This window comes from Sciurus carolinensis, chromosome 4 (genome assembly GCF_902686445.1).
Source record: "Sciurus carolinensis chromosome 4, mSciCar1.2, whole genome shotgun sequence".
NCBI lineage: Eukaryota > Metazoa > Chordata > Mammalia > Rodentia > Sciuridae > Sciurus > Sciurus carolinensis.
Genome location: NC_062216.1, coordinates 54,005,729 through 54,025,469, shown reverse-complemented (window position 1 = coordinate 54,025,469; position 19,741 = coordinate 54,005,729). Strand labels below are relative to the sequence as shown.

The 19,741-nt window shown below is 34.4% G+C and overlaps 1 protein-coding gene across 1 annotated transcript in view; it reads left to right on the top strand.

Moving 5' to 3' along the window:
* The window catches only part of Adam9 (ADAM metallopeptidase domain 9), a 96,959-nt gene that overhangs the window by 853 nt on the left and 76,365 nt on the right, over positions 1–19,741 (top strand). Inside the window, 9 exon segments of the mRNA XM_047548923.1 lie at positions 7,618–7,714; positions 10,265–10,323; positions 12,121–12,159; positions 12,161–12,197; positions 16,817–16,834; positions 16,836–16,893; positions 17,856–17,878; positions 17,880–18,050; positions 19,504–19,569. Of these exon segments, the coding sequence (XP_047404879.1) occupies positions 7,618–7,714; positions 10,265–10,323; positions 12,121–12,159; positions 12,161–12,197; positions 16,817–16,834; positions 16,836–16,893; positions 17,856–17,878; positions 17,880–18,050; positions 19,504–19,569 (568 nt within the window).

Sequence of the window (19,741 nt, the reverse complement as noted above, 5' to 3'; positions counted from 1 at the left end):
AGAGCTAGAGGTAGTGATGGAATAAGGAAAGGGGGCTCATTTTTCTTGGGCATTTTTTGTTGTTGTAGTAATACTTTTTTTTTTTTTTTTTGAAACGAAGCGCTGCATTTCTATATCTCGTCTTTTATCTGTGCTCATACCTCATACTGGGTTCGCATTATCTTAAATAAGGGCAAATAATCCCTACTGTGTTTAACTCACGGGATTATCCTTAAGAATTAAACCACTTATGTGAAATCATTTTTGAATTGTGAAGCTTCTCGTGAATATGCAAAATATTTATATTGGAAAAGCCCAAGCATAGTGAAAAACAAATCACAGACACTCTAGTTTCTTTTTGAAAACACGTTATTGATTTTGGCTTTTGTATTAAATTATTGTTTGCTGGCTGTATTTCTCTTTCTGCGATGGATATGTGAAGAATGGGAGTTTTTCAAAATTGTTGCCTTGAGAATTATTCGTAGGTAATTAATGATGGGAGATTTCAATACAAGACTGCTGACCTTCAGCACACTAATTGCATATTTTCTTATCTTTGGCTTTTTCTTTTTAAATTATGTCGTTCTGCCACAGAGTGGAAGTCTTAAAGCTCAAAATACTGAAAATATTTTGAATAGGATGTTGCAAATCTTTTCTGGTTAAAAAAGACTACTACCAGTGGTGGTATAGGTGGCAATTATCTATCAAATATTTAAGGTTAAGTAGATTATACTTCTCGAGGTTTAGTGATCCATGATATTTTTGGTTCTTGTATACATTTATTACATACCTACATTTAAATGAATGGAATATACTTATGGTCTTAACTCTTTATCAATGTCTTATACCAGCCTGTCACTGAAGCATAGGTATATTCCTTCAAAATTTAGTGAACATTTATTGAACTCCCATAAACACCACCCTCAATTCTTTTGCAAGGCGTAAAGGGTGACCAAATGTGCTAACTGTATTTGAGGAATGTTGGAGGTTTTATGGAGAGATTGGTATTTGAATTGAGCTAAGTGGGTAGATTTTTCAAGGGAAAGGGTAGGAGTAAATTCTAAGGAGAATTGTTTTTTCAAAAGTGTGGGCATCATTTTGATAATAATTTCAATATGACTTTAGGTAGTCTATATAAAAGGAGAGATTCAGGGTAAAACTAAGGTAGATTGCTACCAGTTGAGGGGAGCCCTCTTTGCTGAGCTAAGACTTTACCCTGTAGGAAGTTCTTTGAATAATGAAGGTTTTTAATTAGGAGTGTGACAATCAGATTTTTGATTAAAAACTGAGAACAGAGAGGAGGATAGAATCTAGGAAGGAGAGACTGGAGACTGGAAGGCCAGTTAGGAGGCTTTGGCAAGGAGTGTAGTGAGTCAACTTGTGTTTCCCAAGGGGAATGTTGTTCCAAAATCAGCTGACTAAGTTTTTGCAATACAGGATGTTTAAAACATGCACTGAAACATCTTCCGCTAATGAAAGAGAAAATTGAAGACTCAGTAGGTACAGCCCACACATTAGTTACATGAGGAGTTCAGTGGTAGGTTTTGGTAGGATTTTTACTACAATTTATAACATTGTATCAATGAGGAAATACAATATAATTTCCAAACTGCTGATTTACAGTATTTAAAAAAAAAAAAGCAGGTTGACAAAGGTAACTCTGTATCACTGTGAAACATAACAAGGGCAATCAGGTTTGATTTTTACCTTAATGGAAATATGATGCACAGTCTTAGATAGAAATTTTTCTTTTTAAAAACACTGGCATTCTAAAGAGAGTAAGTTTGAAAGCTTATTTATGTTGAATTATTATAAATTGAAGTATATTGTAAGAATATAGGTCTAGGGACACTCAACCATTGAGCCACATTCTCAGCCCTATTTTGTATTTTATTTAGAGACAGAGTCTCACTGAGTTTCTTAGCACCTCGTTGTTGCTGAAGCTGGCTTGGACCTCGCTATCCTCCTGCCTCAGCCTTGGGAGCCACTGGGATTGCAGGCATGTGCCACCACCACTGGCAGAATATAAGTCCATTTTAAATGAAGTTTTAGATACTGGCAACTTATTTGAATTTGATATGTTTGTATTTGTGTTATGTAGGAGTATGTAATCTTTCAGATTTAAAGATGGTTTTGTTTTCAAACATTTAAGTAAAAAACATTTATAGTTAATGTGTATACAACAAGTTGCTGGGTTTCAGGACAGTTAGCGCTTTTAAATCTTACCTTACCAAATTTGATTTTATATTTGCTTTTTATTAAAAAGTCTGGTTTACTTTAAAATTCCCCAACAGATGGGAGCTCAAGGTAACTAGAAGCTTTTTTGGGTAATATCCACAAACTCAAACATATGACATAGATAACCTCATGTGACTTCTTTTTTCTCTTTGATGCCTACTTCTGTATGTATAGATCCTAAAGCCTTGGAGTGATGCCAGCCTTTGAGTCAGTGTGATGAGGCTACCTCATGAATGAATCTAGCTCCTGGTATCATAGCAACTAATCCCCCATTACCTTTGAATGGGTCCAACATGGATCCAACCAAGGTTGAATTGCACCATGTTGTTTGTGTACTGAGAGACTATTTTCCACCAATATAATGTTTTCCATCACAATATTTTCCATTTTGTGATAGAAAATAATCTTTTAGATCATTTTCCCAGAGTGATTATATGTGAGACCCTGAGTGAGTCACAAGTGAACCTGAGAAATTCATTTATTTTGATCAGTTTTAAACTATGCAGTTGTATTTGAATTTGTTCTAAGTTTATCTTAACATAAGAATTAGGGTACTAAAGCTTATGATAAGTCAAGAAAATGGTATCACAGACAAACATGTTATAATTTAGGCAAAATTCATGCCCAAACATGAGGAATTTCCTTTGACACATTTTCTCTAAATGAGATTTTTTGTGATTTAAGTCACTTTATTTTGATTTTCCCCTTACCTTCCCTTTGGTAGCTCATTAGAACTCTCAGGCAAATGGACTCCTCAAAAGTCTGCCCTCATTGATAGCAGAATCCAGTTCTGAATACACCCTGAGCCAACTGTTCTCTTCCCAGCTTAGAGAGCAGTATATGCTACTGCTGTTAAAATGACAAATGCGTGGGCTTTGTGCATTTGTGAAAAAGTTGACATAGAAGATGTTAATCATAAAAAGTAAGACTCACTTTGGTTGTATGTGATCATTATAACCAAGAGAACTTTGTATGTGTAGGTGTAAAGATCAGAAGAAGTTGTTTACTGAACATATATTTATTTTATTAAATGCTTTGTGTATGCATGAAGAAAATATATGATGACTATGATATTGGTTTTGGTTTCAGGAATTCAAATTTCTTATTGGAGTTTAATTCTTAAGAACATTAAATCTTATAAATGGAGTTTTGACAAGGGGTATTTCAAACAAACAGCAATGAAACCATTTTCTTCTTAAATGTAAAGATTGGTAAATATAAAAAACTCTGTCAAAATGTGAGAGTGTAGGATATATATTTAAACTATGATAATTAAAAGTATGTTTGAGAGAGGTTATTAATAACCCAATATGCATTTATTTGGGATTAATCTTGTGAATAGGATGAAAATATGTGGCCCCAAATAACCATTGTTTTATGAATCTAATTACAATTTCTCTTAAAGAAATACTTTGAACAACAGAATTATCTCATTTAGCCTGAATGTGGAGCCCAGCTTTATTTTCCACAGTGAAAGTACGCAAAGGTGGCTGTTTGTTTAGATAATAAGCAGGAAGGAAAGGAGAAGTTTCTGTGGTTTGGCTCTGACATTTGATTTGCAATTAGGTAGAATTCTTTTAACTTATTTCCTTCTACTACAGTTGTATTATTAAAAAACATGCTTAGACTTCTTCCAAATTATAGTACATGAAAAGATCTAAGGAGTAAGAGAAAAAGAGAAGTGCAACTAACACCCTTTCATTTACTAAGTTTAGTACCTTTAAGTTTCATGTTTCAACTCTTATTTTTATCCTCAGTCCATGTTCCAAGTGATCTGATTTTTATCTTGTCAAATTCTAATATAGTAGTTTGTATTCCCCAAAAAGCTGAATGTATTAAGATTTTTGCTTTCATCATGAACTCTCTCTTTTTCCTGGTAGTTGTTATCCAGAAGGCATTTGGAGGATTTTTAGTTGTCACAACTAGGGGATGCTATTGGCATCTGTTTAGTGGAGGTCTGGGACCATACTAAACGTTTCACATGGGATGACCTCCCCCATAACAAAGAATATTCCAGCCTCAAATGCCCATGCTACTGAGACCAAAGTTTTATATAAATAATGTTAATGAACTTCCTTTATAATAACATGGGAAAAATGTTATTTGGGTTCCCAAGAGAAGGAAAATATCCCCTCTCCCTCATTAAAAAAAAAAAAAAAAAAAAAAAAAAGGGAAAAATCTATGCAGGATGTGAACAGGAGAGAAAAGAAATTGGAACTAGAAATAATGAGAAAGGAATTTTGAAAAAATATAGGAGTTAGGATTTTCACACAATTAGTATATATTATTTTTGAATGGCATTTCCTAAATTTGTATATCTGTTATGTTTTTGAACTCTTTTTTTTAAGCATTCTTTTTTTTAAACATATATTTATTTATTTATTTATATGTGGTGCTGAGGATCGAACCCAACCTCACAGGTGCTAGGTAAGTGCTCTACCACTGAGCCACAACCCCAGCCCCTGTTTTTAAACTCTTTATGGCAGCTTCAGAAAATAGATTCTTGGACTTTCAAAAGGAATCAGTGTCACAGTAACAGCTCTTACATATATAAGTTTTTATGGTACTATAATTTTGAAAGCCTTTTAAAAATAAATGCATAATTGTGACATTTTGATATTAAAATAAAGGAAAGGAAGTTGTATCTTATATATTTTTAAATATTTTATTTAGTTGTATATGGACACAATACCTTTATTTATTTATTTATTTTTATGTGGTGCTGAGGATCAAACCAGTGCCTCATCCATGCTAGGCAAGCACTCTACCACTGAGCTGCAGCCCCAGCCCTTATATTTTTATGTGTGGGTTTTATTCTTCTTTGCTGGCAACAAGTCTATAGAAGACAGAGACTTGATTTTTAATCCTGGCCTGAAAGTAGGTATATGGTCTTATAAAATGTGTTTTTAGGAATGTGAAAAAACTGAAAGTCATTGAAAAATTTATTTTGAGGGAGTCCCATACCTTAATTATTTTTTAGGATTTTGGGTATTTTTAGGGTTTGTGTGTATTCTTAAGGTCATGGATTTCTTTTGACATGGTTCCCAACTGACAACTTCAAATAGCTGGATGTATTTGATCATGACATGTCATAAATATGCCTTGAATCAGTCTGTGGGTGCTTTTGTTAGTATTGGAGTCCATTTCTAGTGTTTTTAATGTAGCGATGTGAAGCCACATGTAGACAATGTAATATACTAATAGGGGGTGAGGGGTAAAGAGTTTGAAAACTATTATAGTATGACATATATTGGATATAACATAATTTTAATTTTCCTGTTTGTAGCTTTTAAATTCCAAACCAGGCAAGGTTATAAACATTTTTAAATACAGTGTTACCTTGAGAAAAGTTAGATATAAATACTTCAGCTTAATCTGTACTTGAGAAATCCGAGGGGCATAAGCAATTAAAAAGGGAATGAACATGAAGATTGGCTCCAAAGAGGAGAGGGTGGGCATGGGGAACCTCCATGAAAAGTTATCCTGTAGTCTGTTAGCCTGATGGAGGCTTAGGGATGTGACTCAGTGGGAGAGTGCTTACCTGGCAGCTTGAGTCCCTGGGTTTGATCCCTAGCATTACCAAAACCAAACCTAAACAAAACAAATGGGAGTGGAAAGGAAAGACCATTGCAAAGAGATGCTAGCTAATCCGTACTTGTAAAGGAATTTATGTATTTTTATTTTTTATTATTTATGTATTTATATGCTCTTTTGTTTCCCTTTTAATTTCAAAAGTGGCAAAATATATACCATTGTAAAACCAAGTTCAAACAGTACAGAAATACAAAAGTGTAGGAAATGTACTTCTTTTCTCACTACTTCCTAGTACTCCATTGTGGTAAAGACTTTAAATATTTGGTCCATTTACATGTTTATGATTTTATAGTCATATTTTATTTTGTGATTTAATTATGGTGTTTCATAGTTACTGTAATATAGGGTTGTAGAAATTAAGAAAAGTTTCTCATCTCATGCCCTATAGGTAACCACTTAAAAAGTATTTTGTTATAAAAATTTTTTAAGCATACACAAGAAAAAGGAGAAGAGTAACAAAATCCTGTGTGCCCATATCCAGTTTTAATCTTCTATGTATCTCTTTCCTCAAACACACTACATCATTTTAATGCATATCTTAGACATCATATTATTTTGTCACTGAATGTTCAGAATGAATCTTGAAGACAGGATGTAAAACCTTACAAGGTGCTTTTTACACTTATAAATTGATAATAAGTTCAAGATCGTCCGATATCTACTCAGTGTCAACATTTTCCAGATTATCTCAGATGTTTTTCAGTTGATTTATTTTTACCAGGATCTAACAGATCCATACACTGCATTTAGTTATAAAGGTTTTTTTAATTTATGAAAGGCCCCCCTCCTTTTTTTTCCCCTTTTGTAGAAGAAACTGAGTAGAAACTCTTCCCTCAGTCTTAAGATTCTGCATGCTGAATGTCATTTTGGTGTATAGGCTTATATAGAGAGATGGATTTTTCATCTGTAGTCCTTAGATGATGACCATATATTTCATCAAGTTCACTGAAAGAGTTGTTTTGCCTCTGGTAATGATGCTGGAAGAGAAGAGATTATGTTGGACTTATTAAGAGACTGTAGATTGGACTCCTATATGGGCAGTTTTGATTATACTAATTTTTTACTAAATTGATGAGTTTAGAGTCCAAGTCCTGCTTAAGATGTAATTTCCCTCTGTGATAAACTAAACAGAATTGGAATTGGAAGTATCTACATGACTGTTTTGTGTTCTTAACTGTTAATACATTTGGTGTCAAGTTTTTGTTTTATGATGGATTAAGGGCAGTCATTTCATTTGAGATAGTTGCTACTTTGTTGAGTATGTATTTATTGAGAGTTAACCCATTAGGTGTTAGAAGTAACTTTTCCTTCTTATTATGCCTTCCATTTAGTAAGTATTTAGAAGTTACCATCTCAGAGGATGCCATTTATGCTGGATAAGGTGGAAAATGTGAGATGAGTAAATGGAACTAAACTCTAGGATGCCCCCTCCCCATTTCCCCACCAAAGAAGTCTTCTCCCTCTCTGCTGCCTCCCATTCTCCCTGTCTCTCCCTCTTGTTTTTATAATTTAAGATTTCTTTTGAGAAAAAGGGTTAGCGTATGCAGCTAAAAAATGTTTGAAAGTGATTGCTACACATATACCATTTGGAAAAAGGCTAACATCTTTTTAAGGGAAATATTTCTCCCCTTCATACTTATCTAGTACATTGCTATTTAATGCAAAACTATTTGATTATATTTTAATATGAGAATGTCATATGATTTTTCAGTGATTTGAAATTCATCTTTTGATTTGTATTATATTTTGTTATCATGTAATTTTTCAGGTTAACTTTGTTATATTTGTTATTCCCTTTTGGTAGGCTTTTCGGCAGACCTCACATCTTTCTTCTTACGAAGTTATAACTCCTTGGAGATTAACTAGAGAACGAAGAGAAGCCCCTAGGCCCTATTCAAAACAGGTGGGTTATCTCCTGAAAAGTCTGTGTATGTTTAAAATTTTGCTTTGTTTCCTTTTTTTTAACCAAAGGTGATATTTCTAACAGTGATTGGTCAAAGGAGTAATTAACTGGTCATTAATTAGTACTGCAGCATGTGGTACTGATGTCCATTGAACATTATTTTTGTGAAAGTGACATATCAAGCCTTAGTATATATTTTTTAAAGACAAACTGGTCAACTCAAAATATAACAGAATGAAATAAATAGAATTCTGTGACCAGATAAGGCTGCTGACTACATAGATTTCTATCTCTTGAACTGACTGGCAGTGTCGTAATAGTATTTATATATGTACATAGATGAGTTAACCTCACTTAATTTGTGATAGGTAGAATATTTCATACTGTATCTTCACTGAAACTGGAGAATAGTAATGTATTTTTCATTTCTGGGGATATTTAGTAAACAATGAGTTTTATTTCCATATTAGAGGAAACCTATTATGCTGTTAGTGTGGTAATCAATGCACAAAAATTATTTTTTTCTGTTATATTCTTATTGCAGAATTTGCTCAGAAATAATGTATTTATGATTTTGCAAATCCTTTAACTATATAGAAGTATTATGTAACTTCATTGTAATTTTACTCTAACAGATGATGAAGGATTCAATATAGTTTATTACCTCTGAATTGCTGTTACACTTACAGCTGTAAGGCAGTTTGCATGTTGTTTAGAGATTAGGCATAGTAAAAAGAACACTGGAGTTCAAAATCAGCAGCTTTCAGTTTTAGTCCTTCCTCTGGGTACTACTATTAGTTAGGTTGATCATTCAACCCCATTTACTGCTCTATAAGTGAGGACTAAGTGACTTTGGGATCTCCCTTGAGTAGAACAGTTTATAATTTTCCCTGTTTTTTAGTTTGAACTGTATAACCTATGTTTTGATTCTGCTTTTTCTTATAATAGAATTAAACCCTGCTTACTTAGTTTTTTTTTTTTTTTTTTTTTTTTTTTCTTATTTTCCTCTAGATTATAGACTTTTTAGCACAGGGACTATTTTCTACTTATTCTGTCTCTGATGGCATCTTCATTAGTACTGCACATGTAGAGTCTTCTGGTTGAGATTCTAATAATGGTAGTGATGTTTTTATATTCTATCACTGACCAAAGGCTTGTGCCAGAACTGTGGGGGAGAGGAGCTTGGTATTTTTGATGTCTCAGTGGAGATTGAGGTAGACAACAGAGTTCTCAGATAGCCATGCAGTATGTGGAGTTGTAGTGCCAGGATCCAGAAGTTGGTCTAGTTCTTAAGTCACTGGCTGATGTGAGGGGATGCTAGTTCTTGTCAAAATGGTAACTTAGGGTCTGGAAACGCTAGAGAAAATTAAATAGATGCTTCTGATAAGATTATTTGTTGAGTCCTTTCATTACTGTTATTTTTATTAAGAGTTAAGGCAAAGTTGAGTCCTAATTCTAGAGGTCTTCTTGAGCACTTTTGGCTAATGAAAGGTGAATTTCTGGGTGTGTTAGCTTTCCATCACTATAATAAAATACTTGAGGTAACTTATAAAGGGAAAAGTTTTATTTTGGCTCATAGTTTTTAGTTTCTAGTCCTTGATCGATTGGCCTCATGGCTTTGGGCCTGTAGTGAGGTAGCATGTCTTGGCAGGAGAACATGGTGGTGCAAAACTGCTAACCTCATGAACAAGGGAGCCAAGAGAAAGAGGAAGAGCATAGGGTTCCACAGTCAAATGCATGCCTTTAGTACCTTAGGACCTTCTTCAAGGACCCACCTTCTGAGGGTTCATAGCATGTCTCAGTAGTGCTGCCCTTGGTACCAAACCTTTACACATGGACCTTTGGGGGGCCATTGAAGATCCAAACTATAGCACTTGGGAAGTTGTTTCAGAGATGTTGAGTTTGAGAAGAGGATCCCATGAGCTTGAAGATGTGGAAGTAGAAGTTTCCTTATTTAATTCATTGACTCTAAGAAGACTTTAATTGTCAGACATAGTTATATTATTTTGTTTACCACTAATAAAGAAACAGTAGTGTTGCCAGTTAAATTGATGTGGCTTTGTATGATGCATTCTCATTCCAGAGAGCAAATATGTTTTAGAATGATGAAATGAGGTAAGCCATGTAGAGATATAGTCACAAAAACATATGAATTTCTTTTCAACTTTTGAATAACTAGAACTAGGGATAATCTTTTGAAACCAAGAGGTTCATTTCATTTAAACACAAGGAAGAACTACTTCATACTGTAGATAATTTATGGATGAACTTAATCCCTGAAGTTATACATGAATTACAAGTGAACTTAAGAAGAGTTTAGATAAATGGAGGGGTGATTTTCCACAATCAGTCATTAAAGGAAGTAGGGATGATCAGATTATATTTTTATTATTTTAGAATAGATACAAAATTTTAGAAATCAATTGCAATTGTACCAAATTATTCTAATTCAGGAGGGATTATAAATGATGTGTTGTTGAAAAGTAAATTATAAGGTGGTGCTTTATTGTTTTTTTTTTTTTTTTTTCTCCTTCTTCTCTGTGCATTTAGGTATCTTATGTCATTCAAGCTCAAGGAAAAGAGCATATTATTCACTTGGAAAGGAACACGTAAGAAATTGAATTTACTTTGGCTTTTCAGTAATGATTTCTTCTGTAGTATATTAATTTCTTTTCCAGGTAGATGTTGTTTAGTAGATACTGAACCTGGGTTTGGTAGATTTAGCTATCATGTCACTTCTGCACAATGGCAGGCTTGCTTCTGAAAAAGCATGGGAATTTGTGCTCAGGCTCAACACAGTGACTTCCGAGATGAAAGAGAACTGAGCAAAGTCAAGAATCTCCAATTTATTCTTTTGAAATTCACCAGTAGAGTCAGAGAAAGGTGTGTCGTGGGAAGTCTGGGAGAAGGAGAGACTTGAGATGACTGACACAGTCTGTTTATTGAGAGGACTCAAGATTCCACAGGCTTCTTCCAAGTTCACTCACATAGACTTCAATGAAGGCAAAGGAGTAGTAACCAGAATGAAGAAAGCTCTCAGTCATTGAGGAGTGTGAAAACTTGCAGGCATGGACCTTTCTGGGTCCTTTCTCAGTTGCAGGATATGCTTTGTCTTCAGATTACCAACCACTTAGATGTGTTTGAGAGCCCAGCATAGGTTTACTAAAAGGGCAGTGGGGATTGAACTCAGGGACCTGCAACCACTGAGCCACATCCCCAACCCTGTTTTGCATTTTAATTAGAGACAGGGTTTCACTGAGTTGTTTAGGGGCCTCACCATTGCTGAGGTTGGCTTTGAACTCACTACCTTCCTGCCTCAGCCTCCTGCGCCACTGGGATTAGAGGTATGCACCACTGTGCCCCTACTGAAAGGGTCTTTTTATCCTACTTTAGTCAGATAGCTAAGGTTAGGCTAAGGTTAGGCTGTTAAACCAGTTTAAACCATCAGTTTATCCACATCTAATCACAATAGACAAGTTGGTCCTGGGTATCTCCAAGGGAGTTTTGAACTTATTTAATTTATTTATTTATGTATTTTGAGAGAGAGTCTCTTTAAGTTGCCCAGGCTGCCCTTGAACTCCTGATCCTTTTGGCCACAGTCCCCTGAGTAGCTGGAATTACTGGTGTGCACCATTTAGCCAGCTTAAGATTCTTTATTTTTTATATACTGGGGACTGAACCCAAGGCCTGGAGCATGCTAGTAGGGTGCTCTACCACTGAGCTACATCTCCAGCCTGAGTTTTGAATTTGAAATGGCACATTATCAAATTGTTTTGTTGTGCACTGCATCCTGACTTGTCCATAAGGCCTGGGGATAAACACAGAGCTGCTCTAGCCCTGCTGGAGAGACACCTATCTTTGCACATGTGGTTTTACTACTGAACTCCCTTAATGTGAAGTGAAGCTCTGGGAATCAGGAATAACTGTTTCCTCCAATAACTGACTACAGAATTTTTCATTCATACTTAGGAGGGTTAAGGCAATGAGTGCTTCTTGCTTATATATAGAACTTTAAAAAAAGAGTATAAAATATTATTTTTCTTCTACAGAAATATGATGTAGAACAATAACCTAATTTATTCTTTTCCTGTGAGTTGTATCAGAAAAATTTAAGGACCCTTTTTTAATGTTTTGTTTAAGTTTTTTACAACCAGTATTTCATACCAATAGGACAAATTGTTGCTTAAAATTACTTATGTGTAAGTAATACGTACCATTTCAGATTCAAATCTGTTTATGACCTTTTAGTCTTAAGGTAGTACATTCCTTAAATAAAATTGATCAGGTAAAAGTTTTTTATTTATTTCTGCTCTTCTCTTCTGGGTATAATGCTTTATGAGTTGGTCCTAAGTTGCTGATAGTTAAAATAAATTTAAATTTAAATGTTGTGTTTTACTCTTTTCCAGAGACCTTTTGCCTAAAGATTTTGTAGTTATACCTATAATGAGAAGGGACTCTGATCTCTGATCATCCCAATGTACAGGTAATGTATTTTCTCTTGATCCTAGAGGTAAATTTAAAAATAATTATAATTTAAAAGTGAGTTCTGGGGACTGGCATTGTGGCTCATAGTAGAGCACTTGCCTAGCATGTGTGAGGCCACTGGGTTCGATTCTCAGAACCGCATACAAATAAATAAATAAGGTTCATCAACTACTAATAAAAATATTTGTTAAAAAAAGTGAGTTCTATTCAGGTACTCAGAATTGTTACTTTCTCACAACCCCATGGGGACACTTTTTAATGTTATAATACATGCATAGTCCTGGAGGAGGTGAGCACATTTGAATGGGCTAAAGAATTTGACAGCCCTCCAGATACTTTGTTGTTAAGATTTTTTTTAAAGCAGGAAAAGAATCTATTTAATTGTGATTCTTACTGATTGTGAAGGAGTAAAGTTTGATGTTTTAAAAATATGTTTTTAATTTTTTTTGGTTGAAAGTTATTAAAAGCACATCTCATTCCCATATTAAGCCATTTATTCATCATTAGTGTCTAGTAAGAAAAATAATTTGTTGTTATATATTCAAATGTCAGTTATTATTCTTTTATCCTAATTATTATTATTATTCTATTATCCTAAGGGGTGTGGTTCTCTCTGCATCACACCAGAATACTCCTGGGGACAGAACTGGCCAGGAATACTCAAAATAATTGGCAGATGTTGAACTTGGCTTTGTGTGATTTTTACTTAGAGCATAAACATTTTTAGTTTGGTTCGGGAAGTGTTTTACAATCTTTTTTTGGTAGTTAGGATTATGTGTTTTTTTTCTTTGCAGTAGTTTTCATGAGAAGTCATTAAACATATTACTTTTCTCCTGAACTTTGTAATGCTTTGCTAAGTTGAATTGTTTATGTCAGGCACTTTTGTAGCATTCTTCAAATAAAAAGAAGGCAAAACTCTTTATTTAAGATTAATTATAGTACTTTAAAAAAATGAAGAAATGCTGACTTTGCCCTATTTTTTCTTTGTTCCACTATCTGATTGCTTTATCTTAGTGTCTGCTTGTCTATTGTTTATTAGAAAATTAGTAGAGGAGATTAGATTTACATTATAGCATAAACCAGATAAAAAATAATCCATCCATTCTTTCATCCATCTGAAGATTACTATGGCAGGAGCCAAAGACAACATAATTTATGCACTTTAGCAAAAGCAATAATCTTAAAGGCATTTTTTTTTTTTTTTTCCTTGTAGGGGTTGCTTGATGCTTGCTTGAGATATACACTGATTGGGCTTGAATTCTGGCTCTGTCATTTATTTCCTGGTGAAGTTAGTGTCATCACTTTAAAACAGAATACAGTTAATACTTTCCTAGAATTATTAGGAAGTGTGAATGAGTTAATACTTATAACATGCTTAGAAGAGGCATCTGCCAATTTTTTTAATTAAAAAAATTTTTTTAGTTGTAGATGGACACATACCTTTATTTTATTTATTTATTTTTAAGTGGTGCCAAGGATTGAACCCAGTGCTTCCACACATGCTAGGCAAGTACTCTACCACTGAGCTATAACTGCAGCCCAGTCTGACAATTTTTAGCTCAAATAAAGTTATTATTTGTTATTTTTCAAAGAATATATATACTTAAAACTGTTAAAATAGATTTAACTACATAACTTACATAAGTTATCTTAAAGTTTTATAGAATTGTTAAGTTTTCCTGGGTGTTTGAAGAGTATCGATTAAGACAACATGGAGTCTTTTTTTTTTTTTTTTTTTTTGGGTGCTGGGGAGTCTTTTTCTTATTTCTTGATTATTTAAAATAATGTTTAGGTAGATGTGAAATATGAATTAAAACTTTGATACTGGGTTTTAAAAAAATTTATGTGTGACTAGATTCCAAATAGTGTAATGATGTATACTTTTCCCCATGCAGTGTAAAGTTACATCAAGAACATTTACATGCTTTCCTTTACAATTCTGATGCTTAAGATTGAAGTAATTTGAAAAGCTTTCATCATCAGTGTCCTTCATAAGAAAGAAAAGTCACTCAAAATGAGTTGCTGTGTGAAATATAGAATTCCCCATTACTGTTTCTTAGGACTTTGGAGTATCTTGCAAAAAATTATAAAATTCTGTTAATTATTTCCCCCAGTTAATTGGTGCTCCTCATTTCCTCTGATAATACATCCATTTCCTCAGACTCCCTGGACCTTTAGGAGGCTGTACCTTAACATTTCTGTGTACCTCTGCTCCCACTAGCTGACCTTTGCACTTACAGTTTGTGTGTTTCAAAATTGTCTATGTTACTTGCACCTTTATTGTTGTTTTGCAATTTATCAGAAGTTTTGTAAACTTTCAAATATAGTATGTGGTGCTTTTGAAAATTGTAAGAGCGAAGGAAAATTCCCCTCTGTCCTCTGAAGGTTTGCTGGGCTAAACTGACAAAGATATTACACAGGAGAAAAGACATGCAGATTTGTGAACATACAAAAGGAAAAGTCATAGCAGGGAAGAAAGTCACAGGCACACAACCATCTATTAGCCCACTGTAATTTAGAAACTTAGGTACTCTTTTTTCTATATAGGGGGTGGAGTTTGGGGAATGTTGGGAACTATAAATTGTTTTTTTTAGGGAACTTGATGGGTTTGGAGAGCATAGAATGGCCTAGGACAAAGTCTATGTGGCCCATAGAAACAGAGGATGGTTTGTCAGTGTTTCTCTGTTGAATGGAAAGAAAAAACAATGGTATGTAGCAAAAGGTTGTCCAAGTTTATTGATAAACTTCCGTCTTTCTTCCTGTGATTTGTTTAGTCTTCTCTGATTAATGTAATTTTTGTATGACTGAAGGTTAATTGTATTCTTGGGAGATCCTTTCAGGTAGATTAGGAAACTTTACCACAGTACTAAATTGAAAGCTGTGGACATATTTAATAAAAGCAAGTTATTAAACAAATACCATCAAGTTGGTAGGGTAAGGGATCACCTGCTAGATGTCTGTCAGCTCAGTTTTCCATGTGTCATGTCGGTGAACATGTGCTGTCAGTCAGTTCTGTCCTCTTGACAGTGTTAATGCTCATCACTTATTTGGGTAAGGAGTGGTCTGCCAGGTTTCTTCTCTGTGAAGTTGCTTTTTTTGTCTTTTAAATTAATGTGGTAGTTAGATACTTGGAAACTGTGTAAATATCCTCAGATTTTTACCCACTGGTTTCAGTATTTAGTATTTACCTAAATCAGTTGTTACTATGACAGTTGTCAAAATGATGATTCTCTAATTTCATCAGTGCCTCTATTGGGGTGTTTTCTCCTGTGAAGAAGTCTTATTTATTGATAATCAGTATGGACTCAGGGATTCTCTTTGTTGTGAGTGAGGTTGAAAATCTTTTCATATATGTAAGAGCATTTTTAGATCTTTTGTGAATTATGTGTTCTTTTTCTTTGCCCAATTTCTATTGACTTTTAATCTTTTCCTGTCAATATTTAAGAGTTCTTTATATTTAGGAATATTAACCCTTTGCCTATCATGTAAGTGTCAAAAATTTCTTGTAGTCTGTCAGTTGTCTTTTGAGTCTTTTGCTGTTTTCTGTCCAATAAGCAGCTTAAAAAATACATACTTTTTTTTTATAGGAAGATTTATTAGTTTTTATCATGTCTAGATTTTGTGTGATGGTTAGAACACCCTTTCTCAATACCTAGGTTAAAGTGGAACTTTCCTCATTTTTTATAGATTCTATGTTCTCATTGTTATGTTTAGACTCTTGACCATTAGAATTTATTCTCATGTGTAGTATGAATCATGGATCTAATTTTCTTCTTTTTAAATGTCTAACTAGTAGACCAAGCCACATTATTAAATAGTACATCTTTGCCCCAGTGATTTGAGATGCTACTTTTATCCTGTAAAGTTCTACATGTACTTTGGTCTATTTAGAGACTTTCTTTTCTGTTCTGCTGGTTGATCTCTCTGCTGATGCACAACTGCCATACTGTTCTAATAATCAAGGTCTTGAATATGTCTCAATGTCTGGTAGGGCTTTTCTATTTTACTGTTTTTAATTGTTTTAAAGGTGAAAAAAACCTCATAGGGTACTAACTACTAAGCCTTATTATCTTTACATTTCTACTGGTGAATTTCTTGCTCAAAATTTAGGGTAAAGACTCATAGTTTTTGAAGAGATGGCTGAATTTATACTAATAGTATAAATATAGAAGAAAAGAAAAATCATTCTGATCAAATACCTGTTTCCCCTTCATGCTGAATGTTTTTTTCCCCTGGGCCTTATTAACCTCTCATAAGGTTCCATCCTGTATTAGATGTTCACTGGCTGGTGGTGCTTCTTGGATTGACTGTGACTTAAATGTTCAACATGACATAACACTGCCCTGTTCTGCTTCTAGAATAAAAGGTCATTGGGGTAGAGCTGTTGTTGTACCTACTCTGCTGGCATTCTGCCTGGAAATGTGTCCCTGGAGGGTGGTAGTAGATAGTCGGCAGGCAATCTGAAGAGTGCCGTGTGGATATTTTGAGATGCCAAAGAATATAAATAAAATTTTTTAGTTTACTGGCTGTAAGTAATTTTGTTAGCTCTGCAGTTTTTAGGATGATTTTCAGCTATGTAGCAGTATTTGGAGGGTAATATGGTATTTTTTCATTTAGAATCATTGTCATTATCGGGGGCTATGTGGAGGGAGTTTATAATTCTTCCGTTGCTCTTAGCGACTGTTTGGACTCAGGTAAGAAATATTCCGTATTTTTTTCCTTCTATTTTTCACCCTTTCTTCTCTGTCTCCAAACCCAGTCATTTTGGGGACTTAATGGAATCGAATTTTACTTTGATGTTACAAAGGTCTTTATAGCTGTGTTTCAGATATTCTCAGCTTGTTTATTTAGGAAAATCATATAGTTGATGACTTTTAATATTTAAAGGGGAAATTTCATTTTTCTGAGACCACTAAATAATTTTAGGTATTTAAAATAACATAGGCTTTAAATCTCTATAGTGGTTGGTTTTTACAAAATTTTCACCTGCATTTTCATTGAAGTTTCATAATGTCTGAAAAGGGCTTATCATTGTATTTAGGTGGGCAAACTGAAGTTCAGAGAAATTGTGTGACATATCAAATGAAGGTATAGTAATGTTAAAGTTACTTGTATTAAAGCCCTAGCTATATGGCACTTTGTTAATTAGTTGAGTGCATGAATAATATTACTTTTAATTCTCAAAGCGACTTTATAAAATGGCTATGATTATCTTCATTTAAGGAACACATTTACTGAATAATTGTTGTGTGCCAGGGAATATTCTAAATATTTTATGCATATTAAATAATTCATTTATATGAACAATCCTATGCAGAATGTAAACTGAAGATAAATGATTGCTTGGGTCCCTCAGCTAGTGGAAAGCATATTTGGATTCAAACCCTGGTCCTCCAGCTCCAGACCTCTCACTCAGCTGCTACTTTGCAGTGCCTTCCATTGTATAGCAACCATTCAGAGAGGTTAAATAACTTAAAGGGCAGTGGTACTACTAGGTAGCAGTAAGGTCTGTTTGACTCTTAAAAGCCTCTGTTTTTTCCTATCTTGTGGTATCTTTACATGTGTTTAGAACTAGGACCTGAACTCAGGTTTTCTGATGCCTTTTTCTGTGTATTTTTTCTTTAAAAATGGTGTATGTGTAATGCAACATATAGAGGATTGCTACATTTAGAGAATGCGAGGTTACGGGATTGAACCCCTGCACAACAGCTCTCGCTTTGAGCACATCTTCTATCGAATGGATGATGTCCACAAAGAGCCTCTGAAATGTGAAGTTTCTAACAAGGATGTAGAGGAGGAAACCACAAAGGATGGAGAGGAAGATCATCCCAGCATGACTCAGCTGCTTCGAGTAAAGAAATATAATTATTCATGACTTAGACTCATATTAAAAGATCATTTATTTATTTATTAAACCAGTACTTAATGAGTAATATATATATAGTCCTCTGCTGCCAAGTTGAGGACAATTTAGATTATGTGAGTTTTAGAAACTAGGGCTTAAATTTTAAATAGGAATCATATTTAGTATTGCTGTATAATAGTTCATTGCACTGTCTTTCAGTGGTGGTTTTATGTAGATACTTCTGACATAATGGGAATGGTCGTTTTTTCAATCCATGGGAGAAGTATACACACACACACACACACACACACACACACACACACACACACACACACAGAGCAGGGCAGGAGAGAGAGAAGGGGAGGGAGAGATTTGGCTTCAGCATACTGATCACTTTAGTTGTCTTCCAAGACTGCTCATATCCTAGTTGTGACACTTCTTGAGGACTCCTTGATGTGAGTCACTTGGACTGAAGTGTTCAGGACTGGATTCACTTCAGCTTTAGAGACTATACCATATTTTCACATGTGAGATGATGTTGCTGTTTTGGAAGAGGCATTTATTTTTCCTTTTTGTTGAGGTATATAGGGGCTTTCTGTATGTTGCCCAGGCTCAAACTCCTAGGCTCAGGTGATCCTCCTATCTCTTGCCTCCAGAGAAGCTGGATCTACGGGACATACCAACCATGCCCAATTTAGAGCATAATTTTAGTTTAACTAAGACTACTTTATGACATTGCCTTTCCTGCCGTCCACTCTTTTGACTTTTAGACTATTCCTTTGGAATTTAAATATGGAAGACACATTTTTGCTATTCTACTCTGTATGAATATCTGTAAAATGACAAAACTAGTTGCTTTTTAAAGTGACAGTTTTTGCCCCAGCTGCTCTTAGATTTTAGTAGATATTCTTTCTCTCTCACTATAGTAATGGGATTTCCCTTTGAAGTGTGTGTTTGTGTGCATGTAGTTTTGATTTAAAAATCATTCTTTAAAACATCTGCTTCAAAACATGAAGCAGATAACATGAACTGATTTCCTCAGGTCAGTATGGATAGCAGATAACTTTTTTTAAAATCATGTTTTAATTGGGCATGGTGGTACAGGCTTGTAATCCCAGTGCTTTGGAGGCTAAGACAGGATGATTGCAAATTTGAGGCTAGCCTTACCAACTTAGCAAGACCCTGTCTCAAAATAAAAAAGAAAAAGATCTGAGGATGGAGCTCTGAGATAGAAATGCTCCTGGCTTTAATCCCCAGTACTTGCAAAAAACAAAAATGAAAACCAATAAAAACCAAAAACATGTCCTTGGCTTTATTGATCTAGAATACATTAAGTAAAATTTAACAATGCTCTTAGCAGACATGAAATACATGATTAGAGTATGATCATTACATATGAGAAATATGTAACCTTATATATTTTTTATTTTACCTTTATGATGTTTGTGTTTTTCAACAGAGAAGGAGAGCTGTCCTGCCACAGACCCGATATGTGGAGCTGTTCATTGTTTGTAGACAGGAAAGGGTAAGGATGGCAACAGTGTTTCTTCTTTTTCATGAAAAGCAGATAGTAAGTGAGCATTCCAGTGAAAGAACTATGAAACTATGACATTGTGTGTATTGAGGTTTTCTTAAATGTTTTACCCCCTTAAAAACTAAAATGATGGGACTGGAATTGTGGCTCAGTGGTAAAGGAC